This window comes from Molossus molossus, unplaced genomic scaffold (assembly GCF_014108415.1).
Source record: "Molossus molossus isolate mMolMol1 unplaced genomic scaffold, mMolMol1.p scaffold_m16_p_24, whole genome shotgun sequence".
In the NCBI taxonomy this organism is placed as follows: Eukaryota; Metazoa; Chordata; class Mammalia; order Chiroptera; family Molossidae; genus Molossus; species Molossus molossus.
Window position 1 is genome coordinate 3,447,723 of NW_023425360.1, and position 19,085 is coordinate 3,466,807.

The 19,085-nt window shown below is 43.4% G+C and overlaps 1 protein-coding gene across 1 annotated transcript in view; it reads left to right on the top strand.

Moving 5' to 3' along the window:
• Positions 1–15,094, top strand: part of LOC118640949 (Bloom syndrome protein-like) — a 33,561-nt gene extending 18,467 nt beyond the window's left edge. The window contains exons 7-11 of the mRNA XM_036278031.1: positions 5,225–5,424; positions 6,127–6,319; positions 8,926–9,048; positions 11,388–11,589; positions 14,898–15,094. Of these exons, the coding sequence (XP_036133924.1) occupies positions 5,225–5,424; positions 6,127–6,319; positions 8,926–9,048; positions 11,388–11,589; positions 14,898–15,075 (896 nt within the window). The 3' untranslated portion in view covers positions 15,076–15,094. The remainder of the gene's footprint in view (positions 1–5,224; positions 5,425–6,126; positions 6,320–8,925; positions 9,049–11,387; positions 11,590–14,897) is intronic.
• The last annotated feature ends 3,991 nt before the right edge of the window (positions 15,095–19,085 follow it).

A 19,085-nucleotide genomic window follows, 5' to 3' on the forward strand; every position in this document is an offset into this window, starting at 1 on the left:
TGCCCTTGACCAGAATCAAACCTAATGACTCGTTGGTCCGCAGGCTGACACTCTAACCGCTAAGCCAAACCGGCCAGGGCACTTTATGTTTATTCTTTAAAATTGATTTTTAGAGAGGTAGGGAGGGAGAGGGAGAGAGAGATAGAAACCGATGTGAGAAATATTGATCGCTACATCCACATGCACCCTGATGGGATCGAGCCTGCAGCCTGGGCTGTGCCCTGTCTGGGAATTGGTCCTGGGACCTTTCAGTGCACAGGATGACTCTTAACCAACTGAGCCACACTGGCCAGGGATATGCCAATTATTTTTATAGAATTTATATGTCACTAATATGAGGAGTTCTCACATCCAAAAAAGAAAATTATAGCCCAGCTGGTATGGCTCAGTGATTGAGCGTCAACCCATGCTCCAAGAGGTCGCCAGTTCAATTCCTGGTCAGGGCACATGCCCTGGTTGTGGGCCCGATCCCCAGTGAGAGGCATGTAGGAGGCAGCTAATCGATATTCTCTCTCATTGATGTTTCTGTCTCTCTCTGCCTCTCCCTTCTCTCTCTAAAATCAGTAAAAAAATCAGAAAAAAAAAAATTGCTCACACACACAAGAAAGAAAATTATAAAGCTTATACAGTTTCGTCTGAGTGAAGTATACCTTGCTTAGAGAATTACAGTTCAAGATGGCAGCCTGAGCATAAGTACCTGTCTTCTATTTTGGCTTGACGCCCTGTTAAAATAATAGTAAGGAAATAAAATGAGGAGTTAAATCTATAATAGCATAGAGAACCGGAGAGAGACCATCAGATTGTGGAAACGGATTGAAGCATGTCGACAAATGAATGAAGCGCAGTAAACCATGATGAAAAATCAATGTAGGAGAGAGTTAAAGGAGAGGAGGGACTATCAACCAAGCAAAACCCCTTATCAGTAGACCCCAGGATTGACGTCTAGAAGTCCAGAGAGGGGGAGTGAAAGCAGGGGGCGCAAAAATAGGATGGATCAGTGAAAAGAGTCTGCCCACCAAAGAACTGTATCAAATACCAGCCTGGCATTGATTCTGAAACACACATAAATAAACTGCCTGAGGACCAGAAAGGCAACTGAGTTAAGAACAAGTTGGGGGCACCCAGTCCACCTAAACTCTGGTCCTACCTACTTACTCTAAAACAAACCCAATAACTCCATTCAGGGGAGGAATTTGGGGAGACATAAACCAAGATATAAAATAACAGGAAGTCCACCCATGGACTGAGAGGTCCGGGTTCGATTCCCAGTCAACCCCCATCTGCCGGGGTTGCAGGCTTGATCCCCATTAGGAGCCATGCAGGAGGCAGCCAATTGATGTTTCTATTTCTCCATTTCTCTCTCTAGAAAGTCAATAATAGTTTAACCTGGTCCCTGAAGGTTACATATAAATAGGAAATCAAGAGAAAGACCAGATAAACAGTATTTGACCCTGGGGATATAGATAACTTAGAAAATAGGAAATAACATTGGGGAGAAGGGAGAGGAAATCCTTAATTAGTATCTTCACAAAGACTTACTAATAGAATGTTTTAGAAAAGAAAAAAACAAATGAAAGAACTATAAAAATGTTTAAATGATGGACAAAGTAAATTTAGTGGAATGGTTGGAAGATAAAGTCTACAAAGTTTTCTAAGACCTGAGCAAAAATATATGGGAAAAAAAATGAGAAAAAATATAGAAGATCAATTCTTAGGAGATGTGAATTCTGACAGAATTTTTGAAATAGACAATAGAGGGAATTATCAAACCAGTGATGTAAGAAAATTTTCCAGAGAGGAAGAGAAAAAGGCTTTCAGAGTAAAATGCCCACTTAAGCCCAGCCGATGTGACTCAGTGGATTGAGCATCAGTCCCATGGACTGAGAGGTCCAGGTTCGATTCCCAGTCAACCCCCACATGCCTGGGTTGCAGGCTTGATCCCCATTAGGGGCCATGTAGGATGCGGCCGATTGATGTTTCTATTTCTCCCTTCCTCTCTCTCTAAAAAATCAATAATAAAAACATTTAAAATAAAAATAAAATGCCCGCCCTGGCCAGTTTGGCTCAGCGGTTAAAGCATCGGCCTGCGGTCCAGAGACCCGGGATTGGTTCCTGCTAAGGGCACGTACCTCGGTTGCAGTTTGTCCCCGGCCCTGGTTAGGTCGTGTGGGAGGCAGCCACTCGATGTGTCCCTTTCACGTCGATGTTTCTCTCTCTCTCTCTCTCTCTCTCTCTCTCCCCCTCTCTCTCCCTCCCACTCTATCTGAACAAAAAATGGAAAAATATCCTCAGGTGAGGATAAAAATAAATAAATAAAATAAAATGCTCACTGAGTGCCAGATCAGATGCTTTAGAAGATGAGATGTAAGAATGCTAAGAATAGTCCGGCTGGTGTGGCTCACTGGTTGAGCATTGACCCATGCACCAAGGGGTTGCCGGTTCGATTCCCAGTCAGGACACATGCCCAGGTTGTGGGCCTGATCTCCAGTGGGGGGCATGCAGGAGGCGACCAATTGATGTTCTCTCTCATCGATGTATTTATCTCTCTCTCCCTCTTCCTTCCTCTCTCTCTAAAATCAGTAATGGAAAAAAATATTTTAAAAAAGAATGCCAAGCCCTGGCTGGTTTGGCTCAGCGGTTAGAGCGTTGGCCTGCGGTCCAGAGAGACCCGGTTCGGTTCCCGCTAAGGGCATGTACCTTGGTTGCGGTTTGTCCCTGGCTCCGGTTGGGTCGTGCGGGTGGCAGCTACTCGATGTGTCCCTTTCACATTGATGTTTCTCTCTCTCTCCCTCTCTCTCCTCCCACTCTACCTGAACAAAAAAATGGAAATATGTCCTTGGGCGAGGATTAAAAATAAATAAATAAACAAACAAACAAACAAAAAAGGAATGCCAAGAATAAGAAAGAAAAAAAATACCAAGAGTAAAGACATATTAAGGAGGAAAAACTTTCTCTACCCTGTTAGGTTTACTAGTTGGGGGCTTGCAAATTGAACTGTCAAAAGACAGGTTTAATCATGTATGTAAGGGAGTTCACAGAAAAATGTAACTCATAAGGTCAGTTTGACTTTGGGGCCTAAATACCATCTTAAGGGGAAGGAAGGGGAGAAAGGACACTTATGGGAAAACAAATAAGTTTTTGGAAAGATAAATGGGTCCTTCGAAGAATAGATGCAAGGGAGATATGAATGTTTTTGTGACAATATCTATTTAGATGTGACGTGAATCTCGGATGATAAGAATCACTCACCCTTGGTTGATCCCAGGGAGGGGACTTATGACGATTGAGTTCTTTTGAGTGTCTGTGCTTGAGATTTCGGGAACTCAAATGCCTTTTGCTCAATAATTTTATACCACAGTGACATATTGTGGACCTCTTCATTGATGGTCCTGAAAGCTTTGGGAAGTAAAAACAGAAACCAAAACAAAACTGGCATCAGATTAATATCAGCAGCTCTGGAGACTAGAAGGCAAAGAAAGTAAGTGTGCACATCACATGATACCATAAACAAAGGAACTGACTGAGGGGTCCAGTGAGAAGAAATCCCAGAAACATGGCTATGCAGCACGTGCAGTAAGCAGTCTGTGTAGATTGTAACAAGGTCAAGAAAAATCAGTCCCAAGCAATATAGAGAAAGAACAAGAAAGTGTTTTATTGACAACAGTAAAGAACAAAAATGTTACTTCTCAACCAAAAAGGGAGAAAGGCACTTGGAAACTCCAGGGGAAGGATTTATATAGGAGAGCCAAGGTCAGATGTAGAAACAATGGCAATTGTTACACGATTTTGAGTAATTGATATAATCTACAAAAAAGTAATCCATTTGTCTGGATTCAGTAAACATCCTCCTTGGGGTTGCACAAGAGTCAACATTCCAAGTGGGGAAGGAAACTTGTCATTCACACTGTAGATTAGCTACAACAGTTTTAGTCAACATATAGACTTAAACATGGTTAGAGAATAGGATGGGACGTAAGTGTAAATCTTGATATGAAAATAAACGCACAATAAATAAAAGGGGAGTACACAGAAGGCTTGAGATGCTAATAATTTACATAGAGGGGAGGAAGAGTGGTCAGAAGTTCTATCTAAAGTTACAAAAATATGCAATAGATGAACCAGTATTATTATAGCAAAATTTGGGGCAGGGTAAAGTATAAATGAGATAAAGCCTCATCTTTCATAGTTGCAGGGTCAGTAGGTGTATGTGAGGTGGTGACTGGCCAGAGGAATGACAGCAGGGTTATGGTTCGATGTGGAGATAACCACAAGAGCTGAAAACAAAAGCTGTTTAAAAAGTGATTGCCTTGGAGGACAACAGTGAGACTGGGGACGGGGAGGGTGGCACAGTAGTCCTGATCCTGTGTGACATTTCAGGGATACAAATTAATTGCAGAAAGAAAAGCTTAAATCATTCAACATGTGTGGCCAGAAGTCCTCTGAAATTTATAATAATGTAATTATTTGGAACTCTTAAAATACAGCTAAAGCTTTACAAAGTAACTGTTAATCCTGATTATAATCAGTGTCTCAAGGTTTCCTAAGTAGATTGTTATAATAAAATTGTATTTATGATTAAGACATTAGTAATTACAACAGCTGGATGTGATACCAAAGATCCAGCCCAATGTGGTGCCCTCGGCCAGCAGGGGAGGTGGGAAGTGTGCAGTGTTGTGGAGTAGTGTGCTTTTGGTTTGAAATCTGTGTAGGCTTAATTTGTGAGAGTGACAGAAATATGGACTTTAATTTAGATTGTAAATGAGTAGTGATTTCAATACAGGACCAAAGAGAGTATTTATAAAATTGATTGTCAAAAATTTTTTGTAAGGAGATCAATAATGCAGTTATCCTAATGGAGCATATTGACATGAAGCTATTAAAGTTTATAAAAACTCTATCTTTGATTTCTTTGCTCTAATGTAATTTTATAAGCTATAAATGCAACATCCTAAATGATACACTTAATTTTGCTGCTGTTCTTGGTCAATGCATGTTATAAAAAGATGTGGAAAAGTACATACAACCATAGAAATTTTAGAGTTCTACTCAAATATTCTCATTTTATGGGAATGAGTGTGTGTTTTATGCCATGAGTTTTCCTATGGAGTAGATGATTTATTCCATTTATCCAGACCTACCCATAAATGACCTTGTCAGCCTCTTCTGTTAGAGGGTTATGATGTGCCTACATTTACTAATCTGACTTCTTTTACCTTCTCACCAGGGAGTAAGAGTGCAAAAATTCAGTCTGGGATATTTGGAAAGGGGTCTACATATTCACGACACAATGCTGAAAGACTTTTTAAAAAGCTGATACTTGACAAGATCTTGGATGAAGACTTATTTATCAATGCCAATGACCAACCTATTGCCTATGTGATGCCCGGAAGTAAAGCCCAAGCTTTACTAAATGGGCATTTAAAGGTATAGTATTTTAAATGTTTATTTCATTTTATTATTTCATAATTAATAGACAAAAAATATATTACTGCAAATTAAACTGTCTTCCAAAGCTATAGATACTGAATTTATTTATACTGTTCTATATGAGCAAAATCTGTTCCTCATAATTTGCAAAGAGATCTTAAAATTGAACCCAAGTAATGTAATACCCGTCAAATTGAATTTAATGAATTATCAGATCACTAAGTTGTCACGCGTTTACTAAATAAACATTTATTAAGAAGCAGTTCTGGCCCTGGCCAGTTTGTTCAGTGGTTAGAGCATCGACCTGCGGACCAATGAGCCACGGGTTCGATTCTGGTCAAGGGCACATACCTCAGTTGTGGTTCGTTCCTGGCCCTGGTCGGGGTCTTGTGGGAGGCAGCCAGTTGATGTGTCACTCTCACATAGATGTTTCTCCCTCTCTCCTACTCTCTCCCTCTCACTCTGTCTGAAGAAAAATATCCTTGGGTGAGGATTAAAAAAAAAAGAAGAAGCAGTTCTGTGCTAGACACTGGAGATACAAAGATGGAGAATTCACAGCTGCTGTTCCCAAGGGACTTATAACTATCTACTTGGCATAACAGAAGTATCCCCCCCCAAATGCAATTAAGCATTAAATAAAGTTTCTATTTTGATGCAAGTGTGCATGCACCACTCATGATCTTGCTCTTTCTCTCAAAGGTAGACTTTATGGAAACGGAAAATTCCAGCCGTATTAAAAAACAAAAAGCCTTAGTGACGCAGGTATCTCAGAGGGAAGAGGTGGTTAAGAAATGTCTAGGAGAACTTACGGAAGTCTGCAAATCTCTGGGGAAAGTTTTTGGTGTCCATTACTTCAATATCTTTAACACTGTCACTCTCAAGAAGCTTGCAGGTAGGTGTGTGTGTCTTCTGTTCCATGGCATAAATGAATAGGCCAAAAGTTAATCTTGCTAAGGAACTTTAAGTGCATAAATGTAGCTAAGTCTTTTGTATTATTTTTATTTACTCTAAATTGAAAGCTCAGAGAAGCAATTTAAACCTATTCTTGAGATAATATATACTCTATAAGATATATTTAGTACCTTGTTATTCAGACATACGATACAATTTTAATTTTATACTTTCCTCTAATGCTGGATGTTAGAATATGGATAATTGCAGTCTTTAACACCAGATGTTACTTAATGATTTTGTGTCCATTTTTTGCCTGCCTTTATGATGTTTAGCTATGTTATATATCGATGTCTTTGCAATGAGGAGCTAAGAGATTATGTTTTATGCTTCTTTGAATCTGGATCAAGCACTCTTCTATGCCTTCAGTTAATAAATACTTGCTGTCCTGAGTTATTGCCATAGATTCATATACCTCAACCAGTATTCTAATAGTAAAGTTCCTGGAAACTAAGCTGTCACATGGGTGACTGACTAGTAGTGTACATTGCCTTCCATGTCCATCCTCCAAACGTCTCATAATTGTCACATTTTCTCTTCTCCATTCCCACTCCCAGCACCATGGGTCATTACAGTACTTCATCAACTAACTCTAAGGTGCCATCTATATTAAGACATTGTTATTTTATGAACTATTAAGAAAGAAAAAATTCTAATTAAACTGCAACACAGTGCTTTTGTTGAAAATTGTTTTGACTTATTTATACTGTGCATACATGAAAAATGCATAAAATTAAAGTTAGGTGCTTGTAAATATTCACATTCAAAGCCTGACTCTTCTAAATTGTTTTTGGACTCAGTTGTCCATATCTTTGTTTTTCCTTATGTCATTTAGAATGTTAGTGACTCAGCCTTTTTCAGTGTGTTACACTAGTTTCCCCTGTCACTTGTTCTGATTTGATTATTGCATTTTCTTTTCTTTCTTTTTTTTAGAGAGAGTGGAAGAGAGGGAGGGAGGAGTTGTGAGAGAGAGAGGGAGATAGCTGACACTCTAGTCACTGAGCCACACTGGCCAGGGCTGTGTTTCCTTGATGATACCACAAAGTGTCAACGGAAGGCTGCACATCTCTCAGTGACACAAATGTAACACTGCTTCATCTACTTTAGGCATCTTCTTTTTAGGTGGAGTAAACCATTTGCTTTATCAATGCCAAATTATTCCCCACTACGTTTCTGAGATTTTCTGCATTCATAATCACTTTTTCAATGCTAATCACAGTCTAGTCTTTCTGTAGACATTTTATGTGGCAGTTAAGTCAACATGTGCAGAACTGGCACAGCAGTCACGCTGTGGACGTGCCAACAGTGCTGATAGCTGTGACTAAGTTCTCACATGCACAGGCAGCAACAACCGTGGTACAGCTGCCATTTGACCATCAGCACTTGTAAGACCCATCTTGACCTCAGGAAAATCAAACAGTGAATAAATGTGTCTTAGAATTGATGAAATGCAGTATTTTGTTCCTAGGTTATTAGTGTAGTTTTCTAACTGGTCTCCTTAACTCCAGATATGAACATGATATGCATTTTAATCTTTCAAAGACTCTGCTAAAACTCCAGTAGCTCTCCAGATAAAGTACAAAGTCTATCAAGGATCTGCACCTCTCCTTGCCTTTCCCACTTTATCTTCCACTAAATTCCTCCATAAACCTTCTAGTCTGTCCCAAAGTTCTGTTCCTTTTCCTCTAAACATAGAAATGATGTGAAATTGCAGATTTGAAATCCACCCTTTGCTCAAGTCAAATACATAGGAGTTATTGCTCCCTCACTCCCCATAGCCAATACATCAATGACTCCTACAGACCAGCCTCCGAAACGCATCCAGATACAGTATCTCTCTTGTCTCCACTGCTACATCCCAGTTCACTGCGTCCTCGCTTGCTCCTCAGTGGCTCCCACCAGGCTCGCAGTTTCTGCCCTTTCCCTTATAACCCATTTTCCATACAGCAGCCAGAGTGACCTTTAAAATGACAGGCTTGTCCAGCTACAACACTGATGTGCCATCTGTGTGCAAAGGACTCAACAGTCTACTTTTCCAAGTCAGGTTACCGACTTTACCCCACAGGCAGAAAGACTGGAGGAAAAACAGGTTTGAGTGGGGAGGGGCTCGTAAGAAATCAGTTACAGACTTTTTGAATAGGATATACAAATCTGGAGTGCAGGGAAGAATTCAAAGCTGGAAATATGAATGTGGGTGTTACCCTAAACAGCCTTCGTTGTGAGAAGACAGCAAAGTTTGCTTAAACTCTGAGGCACAGCACACAAGACTCCCTTCCAGTTTCCCCCGTGTCCTTTGCTCTCTCCCCCTCTCTGCCCTGACTTAACTAAGCACCTTTGCTTCTGGAATTAGATGATGGACCCCTATCCTCTGGGCCTCTCTGCTGCCTCTGTTGGCACCAGCTGCTTTGTAGGAAATTGGCTCATGTGCCTAGTGCTCTGCAGTTGGTTGGCACTTAACAAACATGTGCTAAATGGGTGAATGAGCATGAATTCAGTGGGTTTTCTATTGGTGGTAATTTAAATTCCTGATTTTATGTTCATGCACAGAATCTTTATCTTCTGATCCTGAGGTTTTGCTTCAAATTGATGGTGTTACCGAAGACAAACTGGAAAAATATGGTGCAGAAATGATTCCAGTATTACAGAAATACTCTGAGTGGACATTACCAGGTTCAGTATACAGCAAAATACTTGTTTTCTAAAAGCTTGTTTTAATGTTAAGTGATGCGTTTCACTGGATTAAATTTCTATGGTTTCCAGGTGTGTTCATGCTTCCTCCACCTTGTCACTCTGACCTCAAGTGCTCAGGGCAGTCCTCAGTGTTGTGCCAGGCGCCTCTTACAGGACACTGGTGCTCCGGCCCCCTGGGCGATGCCAGCTGCTGAACCTGCTTATAGGACCCAAAGGAGGACCTTTGAGCCCAGAAGTTGCTGGTTCTGTTAAGGCAAATGCTCGAGGAATCCAGAGTGCTGAGTGCAGCTCCCAAGTCTGCCACCATCTCACTCTGTGGTCCTTGGCAGGCTACAAATAACCTCTTTGTGCTTCAGTTTCCTTATCTGAGGAAGGAGCATATTATCTGAAAAGCATGTTTAAAGAAAAAATTTTAGAGTTCCTTATCTGAGGAAGGAGCATATTATCTGAAAACCATGTTTAAAGATAAAATTTTAGAGTGGAGTTTAAATATTTTGGAAAAATGAACATGTAATTGTAATTCTAGATAATCTTATTGTTGTTAGCCGTTGAAAGAATCTGCCCAAGGGAGTGCATCATTAGCAGATGTTCCCAAAAGTTACATTAGTTATGTCACGAAGTACCTCTAATTACGAACCTCATCCCTGAGCTATAGAAAGCACTGACTAAGAGAAAATCAAGAACAAAGGAAGACATAGGGGACAGGACAGGAGGATTCTTATGGCCTCCTCTAATGTACTGCCATTTGATAAAACACAACAGACAGGCCAGGTTCAGTGTTTATCCTGTTTCTGTAAGGGATCTCTGTAGGGTTTTTTTCTCAAGGCTAATGGAAATGGTAAGCAGGCTGAGAAATGAGTGAGCATGTGCTTCAAGTTCTGTCTGTTCATAATCATTTTTAATCCATTAACAAAATGCTGAAAAGTAAGGTTTTCATAAATTCCTCTGTATAGTCATTATTTCATTAAAGGCCTTGCTTTGACAATGGTGACAGTCTCTTGGTAGGAACTTCATGTTTGTCTAGTATAATGACTTGTTGGGAAGAGTTTTTCCCACATGAGACAGGGCTGCTCTGTGGAAACAGCCAGTGTGGTGATGATTGCTGCCATTATTGAGGGACAGGCACTGTGCCAAGAGCTTTGTCTATTTTGTATCACTCAATTCTCACCAACACCCATTTTACAGGTGGAAACGGGTGAGGCTTTTTATTTCCCCAAAGTCCCACAGCTGGATTGACAGTGCTCTTTGCCCCAGCTGTAGTGTCTTTCTGTGTAAACCAGTGTTGGAGGGACAGGGCCCTTCCTGCCCTTCCTACTGGGCATCAGGGTAGCCTGAGGGTGAACCAAACCAGCCAGGAGATAACCTTCCTTCAGAAAATGCAGACTGGAGGTTTCACGTTCTTTCCATGTGTTGGAATGCAAATACCTGTGGAAGTTACAATCTTCTTTGCAAGTGTGTGCTTGCATTTCCTGCATGGTGTGTGAAATGTTTACAATTATTATGCAAAGAGGTGTTTTTGTCTTTGAAGGGTGAAATATGGTCAGGAATTTTCTGACACTCATTTACTAAGTAACTTATTCAAAAGTGAGGTGCAGAGCATAGTTTATGTTTCTTTTATATTGGGTTTTTTTCAGCATATGTAAAGTGATAAATAAAATTATCTTTTATCTAGCACATTATTCTTTTCAAAGAACTTATCAGGATTAACTGCCCAAACAGTAACGGGTATTGGTCATACACAACAGCACGAGCTAAACTGAGGTCTCTACTTGAGTTAAAGAGTATCACAGCTTTTTTAATGAATTCTGATCCTCTTTCTTTCCTTCTTTCCTTCTTTCTCTCTTTCTCTTTTCTCACCCGAGGACATTTTTTGCATTTATCTTAAGATAGAGCGGGAGGGAGAGACGGGGGAAGAGAGAGAGAAACATCAATGTGAGAGAGACACATCGACTGGCTGCCACCCACACAACCCCAACCAGGGATGGGGACAAACTGCAACCAAGGTACATGCCCTTACGGGAACTGAACCCAGGACTGTCCAGTCCGCAGACCAACGCTCTAACTGCTGAGCCAAACTGGCCAGGGCTGATCCTCTTTCTTTAAAAAATAAATTGCCATTGAGCACTTTGAGGCTTTGTGAAATAAAAAAAAAAAGAAATGTTCAGTTCTTGCGCAATTGTCGAATCCATGTGGCAAGAAGACACCAGGAAAGCAGGTAGGTGTCGGCTGAACTGCCCCATGTTGTGTGTCTCCATGTAGAGTAACAACACTGGGACCAGCAGGTATCACCAATAAAGGTCTGCATTGTCCTTTTGTAGCTGAGGACAGCTCCCCACGGATGAGCTCATCCAGCAGCAGAGGCACCGAGAAAAATGGCTCTGAGGAGTTCAATGAGGAAACACCCATATCTTCTCACTACTTTGCAAATAAAACCAAAAATGAAAGAAAGAGGAAAAGGATGCCGGCCTGCCAAAGGTCTAAAAGGAGAAAAACTGGTTTCAGTGATTTCAAGACAAAAGCGTAAGTTCTGCAACATGTTCTGCAATACAGGGTATCAGGGAGAAAAGTACCAAAGTACAACTGCTCGGGTTTCCTTTGAAGCATTTATAAAAATAAGCCATTATTAAATGTTGCCTCTCTAATTCATGGAGTGAAGGTTAAGGTTTGAGTCAACATTTGCTTCAGACTTTTTAAATAATCTGCTCCTAAATCGATTACCACTAAAATTCTCTAGTTTGCAAAAACCACAATTTTTTCCTTAACTTAAGAAAAAAAATGTTTTTATAATTGCTCTTCTTAAGAAACTTTTCCACCTAAAAGACTATAAATCATATGCTGATCAAATAAAAGATTTTGTTTCCTCATTGCTTTTATGATTCCTATCAGTACTTGCTATACTGCTTTGATTGCTGCAGAATCTGTGGGCCTCCACCTGGAGGCCATTCATTCATACCTAGGAAAGCCAACCTCCTGGTCTTTTCAGGGCAGCAGAGAAGAGGCCACACAGGAAAACCAAAAGGTCAAGCAAGCCACGCCACTAGGGTCTGCATGAATGGCTTCCATCCCCTCTTTCCCACGTGTGCCTGGCCCCTCTGCTGGGACTTGTCTGCAATGGGGCCCTGTCTGCACACCAAGGGGAAACAAACATAGCATTGTCAGGTGCTGGGTGATGATGTGGGCAGCATTTGTATTTCTTCATAATTGCACTGTTTCTAACAGCCCCTTTTCCTATCTTCTGCAAGGACACCCTCTGTCCTCACCATGTAAGTAAGGTCTGGCAGGATCTTGACCATCCCATTAGTCTAGAAAATTACCCCCCAGATAACTGCATTTTGTTGCAGAAAGGGAAACAAATTCTTAGTAAATTTCTGCAAGCTGTTGTGTTTTTCTTTGCAGTTTTTGTACCTCTTTTCCTTCTGGGTAATAAAAAAAATTTGAGGGAAGAGAAGGGAAGGCAAAATTGTCATTTTCTTGTTAAGTCCATAAACAAACGTCTTGTATGTGCTAATTTGTCTGCCAGGGTACAGAAATTAAAGGCATTAGTAAATGTTAGTTTAATTTTGTGGTTTTTAATATGCAAGTGACCAGCTGATGTTCTTTAGTGGAGACATTTTATTTTCTTCACTTATTTCTCTGTTTTGGGAAATACTCATTTCCTCAGGAGCCCACACAGAGTAAGAGTCCTTAAAAGGCATCTTGGTCCAACCCCCTGGGGTTTATGATGAGGACGCTGAGGCCTGACCTGGGGAAGGCTTCTGTGAGGTTGTACCAACCTGGTCTCAGTTTCACAGATAGGACTGGACACTGGCTCGCCCACCCTGGCCCAGAGCACTTTGCAAGTCGTCCATGGAGAAACCTTAAAAATAATTATGATCCCATTTTTACTTATTAGAACAAAGCAAGTCATATTTTGGTGCTCATTACCATTGGCTCCCTTATTCAATTTTCACAACTTTTGTTTATAAGAGTGAAGCCCTTTGCCTTGTGGTCTAGAACCTGATTGAATAAGAAGTAGGAAAGCTCACACTTGTCCAAAAACCAGTCCCAGGTTTTTTTTTAATCCTCACCCAGGACATTTTTCCATTTTTTGTTCAGATAGAGTAGGAGGGAGGGAGGGAGAGAAACATCGATGTGAAAGAGACACATCAAGTGGCCGCCTCCCGCACGACCCAAGCAGGGCCGGGGACAAACTGCAACCGTGGTACATGCCCTTAGTGGGAACTGAACCCGGGTCTCTCTGTACCGCAGGCCGACGCTCTAACCGCTGAACCAAACCGGCCAGGGCCCAGTCCCAGTTTTGATGCTGGTTTTTAATTAGCCTGTGTGTCTATGATGGGATTCTTCTCTGGTCCCTACTGGCTAAAACCAGTACATTTTGTTACTTCTTTTACCTTTGTAACAACCTCCTTGTGTCTGTGCTTCATTCTCATTTTCTCCTAGCCTCTCTGAAAGATTTCCACAGTTTCCACTCTGCTCACCTGGTTGCTAGTCTCTGCCCAGGGACAGAATAAACATGGCTCTTTGTTTGTCAAGGTCCTTAACTCTCCACCCTACCGTAGGAGCTTTTCCTCTACAGAATAATACACAATGAAGAAGTTGTGTACCTGGCTCTCTAAGTGGGAGTAAAATGGATGGCCTGGGAGAGATGGCGGCTGCTGCTGGCAGATTCATTCTGTAAAGCAATGTAAACAGCAGGTTTTTGCTCTGGGCTTAATATCTTAGCAGGAAATCTGCATAGGGAAATTCAGGGTTGCTTCTCTAATGGTTTAGCACATCTTTGCCAGTTCTGCAGTAATGCTGCCCTGGAGCAAGAGTTTAACAATGTTGAAAAACCACTCTTCACCTAGCCCCACCAGAGTGTCATTACCACAGACTGGTGCCCACTCCCTTCCCACCCGCCATTTCAGAGGTAGGTGGCCACTTGCCTGCCCCATCGCTATGGAATTAGTGTTGGGCATGAATTCAGCCTGGTTACAAAGCAGCAGGAAATTCTTGCGTAAGAAAAGGCTTCTATAGAGAATGCTGCTGCCTGTTATCCTTGTAAACATGCGGCCCTGTGATTTTTTTTTTTTTTTTAAGTTTTACTTTGTGGGAAGAAAAAAGGGAATAGCTGTTATCTTCAGGCCAGTGAGGAGAATGAGGTGCTGAAGGACTTCGTAATAGGCTGTGGCAGGGGCTTCTTCTGGCTTTAAAGGCAGCGAGTAGGAGGTGCAAGCACACAGATCTGGGAGTGTAGGCAATCCAGCAAGCTGCTGGTGACGTGGCGACGTGGTGGCCATGACAGAGACGTGCCAGACCGGAGCCACTCACCGGCCTCTCCAGGGGACCACTTCTACAGCCTTCCCCTGGCTGGGGCTGGACAGGAAGAGGTTCAGCTCTGCTCCGCCCCATCTCCACACACCCAGCTACCTTTCTCTGGACTGTGCAAGCACAGTGATTCCAGAGTACCTATTGTCTGGGCATTTGGAGCCTTAAAACAAGGTACCCTCACTTTCTTTATTTGATCAGAATAGATCAGATAATGTGGATTTGGGCTCAGCTGTCCAGAAGGAGCAGGTCTGATTATCAGCTGTGAAAGGTGTGGGTGGAGAGAAGGCACATGGTTTGGCCTCCAGGCACAGAATTCAGAAACAATCCTTGATATTTGGGGAAGACAAATTTGTCTGAAGAGCAGCAGTCTGCTCCTCCTTCAATTGTAAGGGAACTGACAGACATGTAAGACCAGAGAAAATCATGGGTTATACAGCTCTTTCAGGTTAAGAAAAAAAAAGACTGTTTATTCACTTCGGGTTTTATTTAACATTTCATTTTTCTTTGTCACATTTTAGGAGGTCCACTACCTGCAGAAAGATATCTCCTAAAATTAAATCCTCCACCGTACTTGGGCCAATATCAACTGTGCCTGGTTCTCAGGTGACATCAGGAGCCAGTAGAAAATTGGGGATTATGGCACCACCAAAGCCTGCAAATAGACCATTCCTCAGGCCATCATATGCATTTTCATAACAACCAAATCTCAGTGTACAGAGATCTTGTTTTTTTGTTTGTCAGCATCTGACCATCTGTGAATATAAAGCTGTTAGTTTTATTATATCATTTGTAATTTTTACCCATATCTATTAATGTTTAAATAAATGCTTGGGGTGACAGTTCTATTTTAAAATAAACATTTTCTTTTGAATAAGCATGATTTTCTGCCTCTGCAAGCCTGTGGCTGTTGTTTCTGAGAACGCCTGAAGCAGCAGCTGAATCATCTCAGTGAGAGAAATTCTAGCCCCACATGAAGCACAGAAGCTGAAGGAAAAGACACGCATGAGACATCAAACTGTGAAACTTTCTGTAGAAGATGTAAACAAAATTAGAAGACAAACAGAAAATAGGAAAAAATATGACAAAGGATTAATGTCTTCAGTATGCAAAGAACACCTATAAATCGTTAAGAAAAGACAGACCAGTAGAAAAAAGGATGTGAATAGTCTCTTCTCAAGAAATAAAAATGGCCCACAAATATGTGGATCATGCTCAGTCTTTATAAAAATACAAAGTAAAATAATGAGATGCCATTTTTTTTGCCTATCGAATTGTCAACACTGAATAATATCCCCAAATCTGGCAACAAAAAGGAGTCAGACATTTCTGTTGGTAAGAATATATTAAATGTTGGTGTACTCCTTCGGTTATTAGGGGCCTACTTTTCAAGACCCTTCATCAATAGACTGATTAGCCAGAAAGCCTTAAAGTAGAATTTTGGCCCCTCTTATTGAAGCTTCAGTACCCCATTTTGGAGACATCTTGTTTCTTAGCTATATTCTGGCCACGGTAACCATGGTGACCTGTTGGGTGTCCCACTTCTCTTCTTAACCTCAGTCAACAGGGTAGAGGTGGGAGGGCAGAGTTGGCTGGGAGCCTTGTGGTCTCTGCCTGAAGACTCAGTACTCCAGTAGCCCTGTGCCCACTCAGAGACCCCACCCTTGGAGCTGCACACCTACTGACTGCCACACGAGGCCTTAGGCTCCACGTTTAACGGAGGAGACTGGACAGGAGTCAGCTGAGGGCTGTGCACTGTTACCTCAGGATGCCTTCCAGGGCTGACATTTTTCAAGAAACCATCTTTCCAGAAAGTCCTGACGCAAGTGGCCAGAAGAACCTTGGAGTGAGGAGAGGAAATGGAAGACAAAGTAGCCAGTAGTTAAGGCTGCTGGGATAATGTCTCCAGTGTGGAGTCACCTTGCCAAGCTGGCAGTGCACACGGGCATCTGGCAGGAGGTCATGCCCTTCCACCTACAGTATTTCTGGCGTTGAGGGATTGGGGCAGCGTCTGCACAGAGCTGATGCCACAGATATCGGGTCAATTGTCGGTTCTGACTTCATTCATTCATTCCTTCACGGAGGACCTCATCTGCCTGGGTACTGGAGACCACTATCCCCTCAGAACACTCTGCCTCCAGGGTCTCCTGGACAACAGGGAAGATGGATCAAGGCAGTGCAATGGGAGACCCAAAGATGGAGTGAAGAGGCTTTGAACAGTCAGCACACCCACAGCACTGTCGCCTGCGTATTTCACCACAGCCTTGAGGACAGAGCCAACTCATCTCTACCTTCCGGCAGGAATCTGAGGCCTGGAGACCTTTGACTATCCCTGGATCAAATGGCAGAACCAAGCTCCACACCCAGCTCTTTTTTTAAATTCTGGGTTAGAACATGCTCTGCTCAACTCCTCAGTCCCCAGAGCAGGCACAGAAAATGCAGATGGCCTCCTTATCTTCACCCTCCAGCCTCCCCAGACTCCCCTGGAGATTGTGTCTGCGTCCACATGGGGTAATTGCAGGAGACTTGCCTAGTGTGTGGACTTGCTCTGGCCAAAACCTGGGCCTCTGGCAGCCACAGAATAATTTAATTTACTCTTCCCTTCAACAGCCCTGGGAGGCAGGCACATCATACTGGCCTCTTTAATGCAGAAAACCAGAATTCAGAGAGGTTATATAATTGCCTGAATCCACACAGCTAGGAAGTGGTAGTAAGTAGGGTAACGTACACCCTGGTTTGCCCTGAAGAGTTCCAGTTTACATCTGCTGCCCTGGTGTAATAGTTAAGACAGTGCCCTTTCATTCTCTCAAGTGCTCAGTTTGGACAATATAAGGAATCCAGGTCTGTGATTTTTCCCTGGACAATCCAAGCTCCTCTTCCAACCCCATTTTTTCATCCAGAGCCACCTGCTCAAAACTGTAGGCCCCTGGGGCAAGCTCTAGGGACAACAGAAGCTTCAGAATTAGACAGCACAGCTGAGCTGTGGTTTTTCTCCAGAAGAGGAAGCGGAGGCTGAGGTCCAGGTCCCTTGCTCTTCATAAGAAACCGCTGCCTCTCCCACAGCTGGAGTTGCTGGGAAGTCCATCCTATCCTTGGGAGGCTCCCAGCGCAAGCTCAGACTCTCCAGCTCTAAGCAGCAGCCATGGTACTCAGTACTGGGCTCCCATCTTGGCAGAGGCCTCTGGGAGAGGACAGTGGCCTGTGGGCCCTCATGGAGGCCAGCGTGAAGTCCCCAGGAGGCTCCAGCAGCCACTTCTCCCGCTGTAGCAGCCACAGCCTCCCTGTGGCCTCACAGACAGGGTTCAGAGAGGCTGGTTAGTGGGGTATTCTTGAGACCCAGACCCTGCTAGGGGCTTCAGTCCATAGGCTCAGCCCTCGGTTGCTATGTGGCAAGGATTCAATTTCTACGTCTGCAGGGCACCACCGAAGTTGCTAGGACAAGCACTGTTGGCCTATAGAAAGCTCCTGCTTTCTCTAGCACTCATTTTCCTGTTCATCCCTGCCCCAGAACAGCTTTTCTCAGCAAGACCCATGTTCTCTCTTGGCAGGAGAGGAAGGAGGGAGGGAACAAACTCCCAGGCAATAGGCCCCTATTCTGGTCATGGCAGGGAAGACAGAACTCCCAGGAGAGGAGGCCACCCCCAGGCGGGGATGAGGGCCAGAGGCTGGGTCCCCGTGGCCTGCAGGTATTGAAGATGAGCTTTTGGTGTCATCACAGCGTGGTTCTACCTTCCATAGAAAATTCAGTGACTCAATGGCCCGTAGGCCTGGACCCATTCAGGATGCAGTTCTCCCCAGTTGTCCGGCCCTGTTGGTCCCACACACAGGCTACAGGCATCAGTGAGCCTCGAGGCCCCATGATGAGACCCTGGTGGAGCTCCATAGGTCCCATCCTCTCATGGGGACCCTCCGTGGGTCAGAGAACCGAGCCATGAGCCTCGATGGTGACCTTCACTGCAGTCAGGAAGGGTCTGAAGAGCTTCCACTAACAGAACCTGGAAGGAAGCACTTCTGAAAAACAGACCGAGGGCTGGAGTTTTGCTCACACCCTTGGGCCTTCTCCCCAGTGAGAGGCTGTCAGACTCTCGTGACTTGGGAGGCACTAACCCTGCTATTCTCAAGAGAGAAGCATGAGTGTCTGCGGTGACCGTGGTTTAACAGTTCGTGACAGAGAAAAGGCCACCCACGTGAGCCCCACTGCAACTCACCGCCTACATGACTGTGTGTACTGTGAACAGAGACCACACTCCATCTGTCCCCACCAGTCCCTAGCGACCCTGCTCCTTCCAAACTAGCTGAGTGGTCTTTGCAAGCTCTGGGACCTCTCTTAGCCTCAATTTCTCATCTGCACAGTGAATGTAATGTCAGGTCCCTGCAGCCCAAAGTAGTTGTGGGTACCCTTTTGATCAGATACTCCACAAACATTTGATGGCCAGGATGCAGAGACACAGGCCTGGCCCTGGTTCTCGGTGAGGTCACAGTCAGTGAGGGAAACAGCCAATGCTCTCATACCCCAGGAGAAGAGCAGAAGCAGTATTGGGTGTTGGGGGTGCTATAGGAGCCCCCAGATGAGACCTAGTCCAGTCTGGGAATCACAAGAAGTGAAATTGAAGCCTTGAAGAATGGGGAGGAGTTGAGAATAAGAAGTAAACCCCTGGCTGGTTTGGCTCAGTGGTTAGAGTGTCGGCCTGCTGACCAGAGTCCCGGGT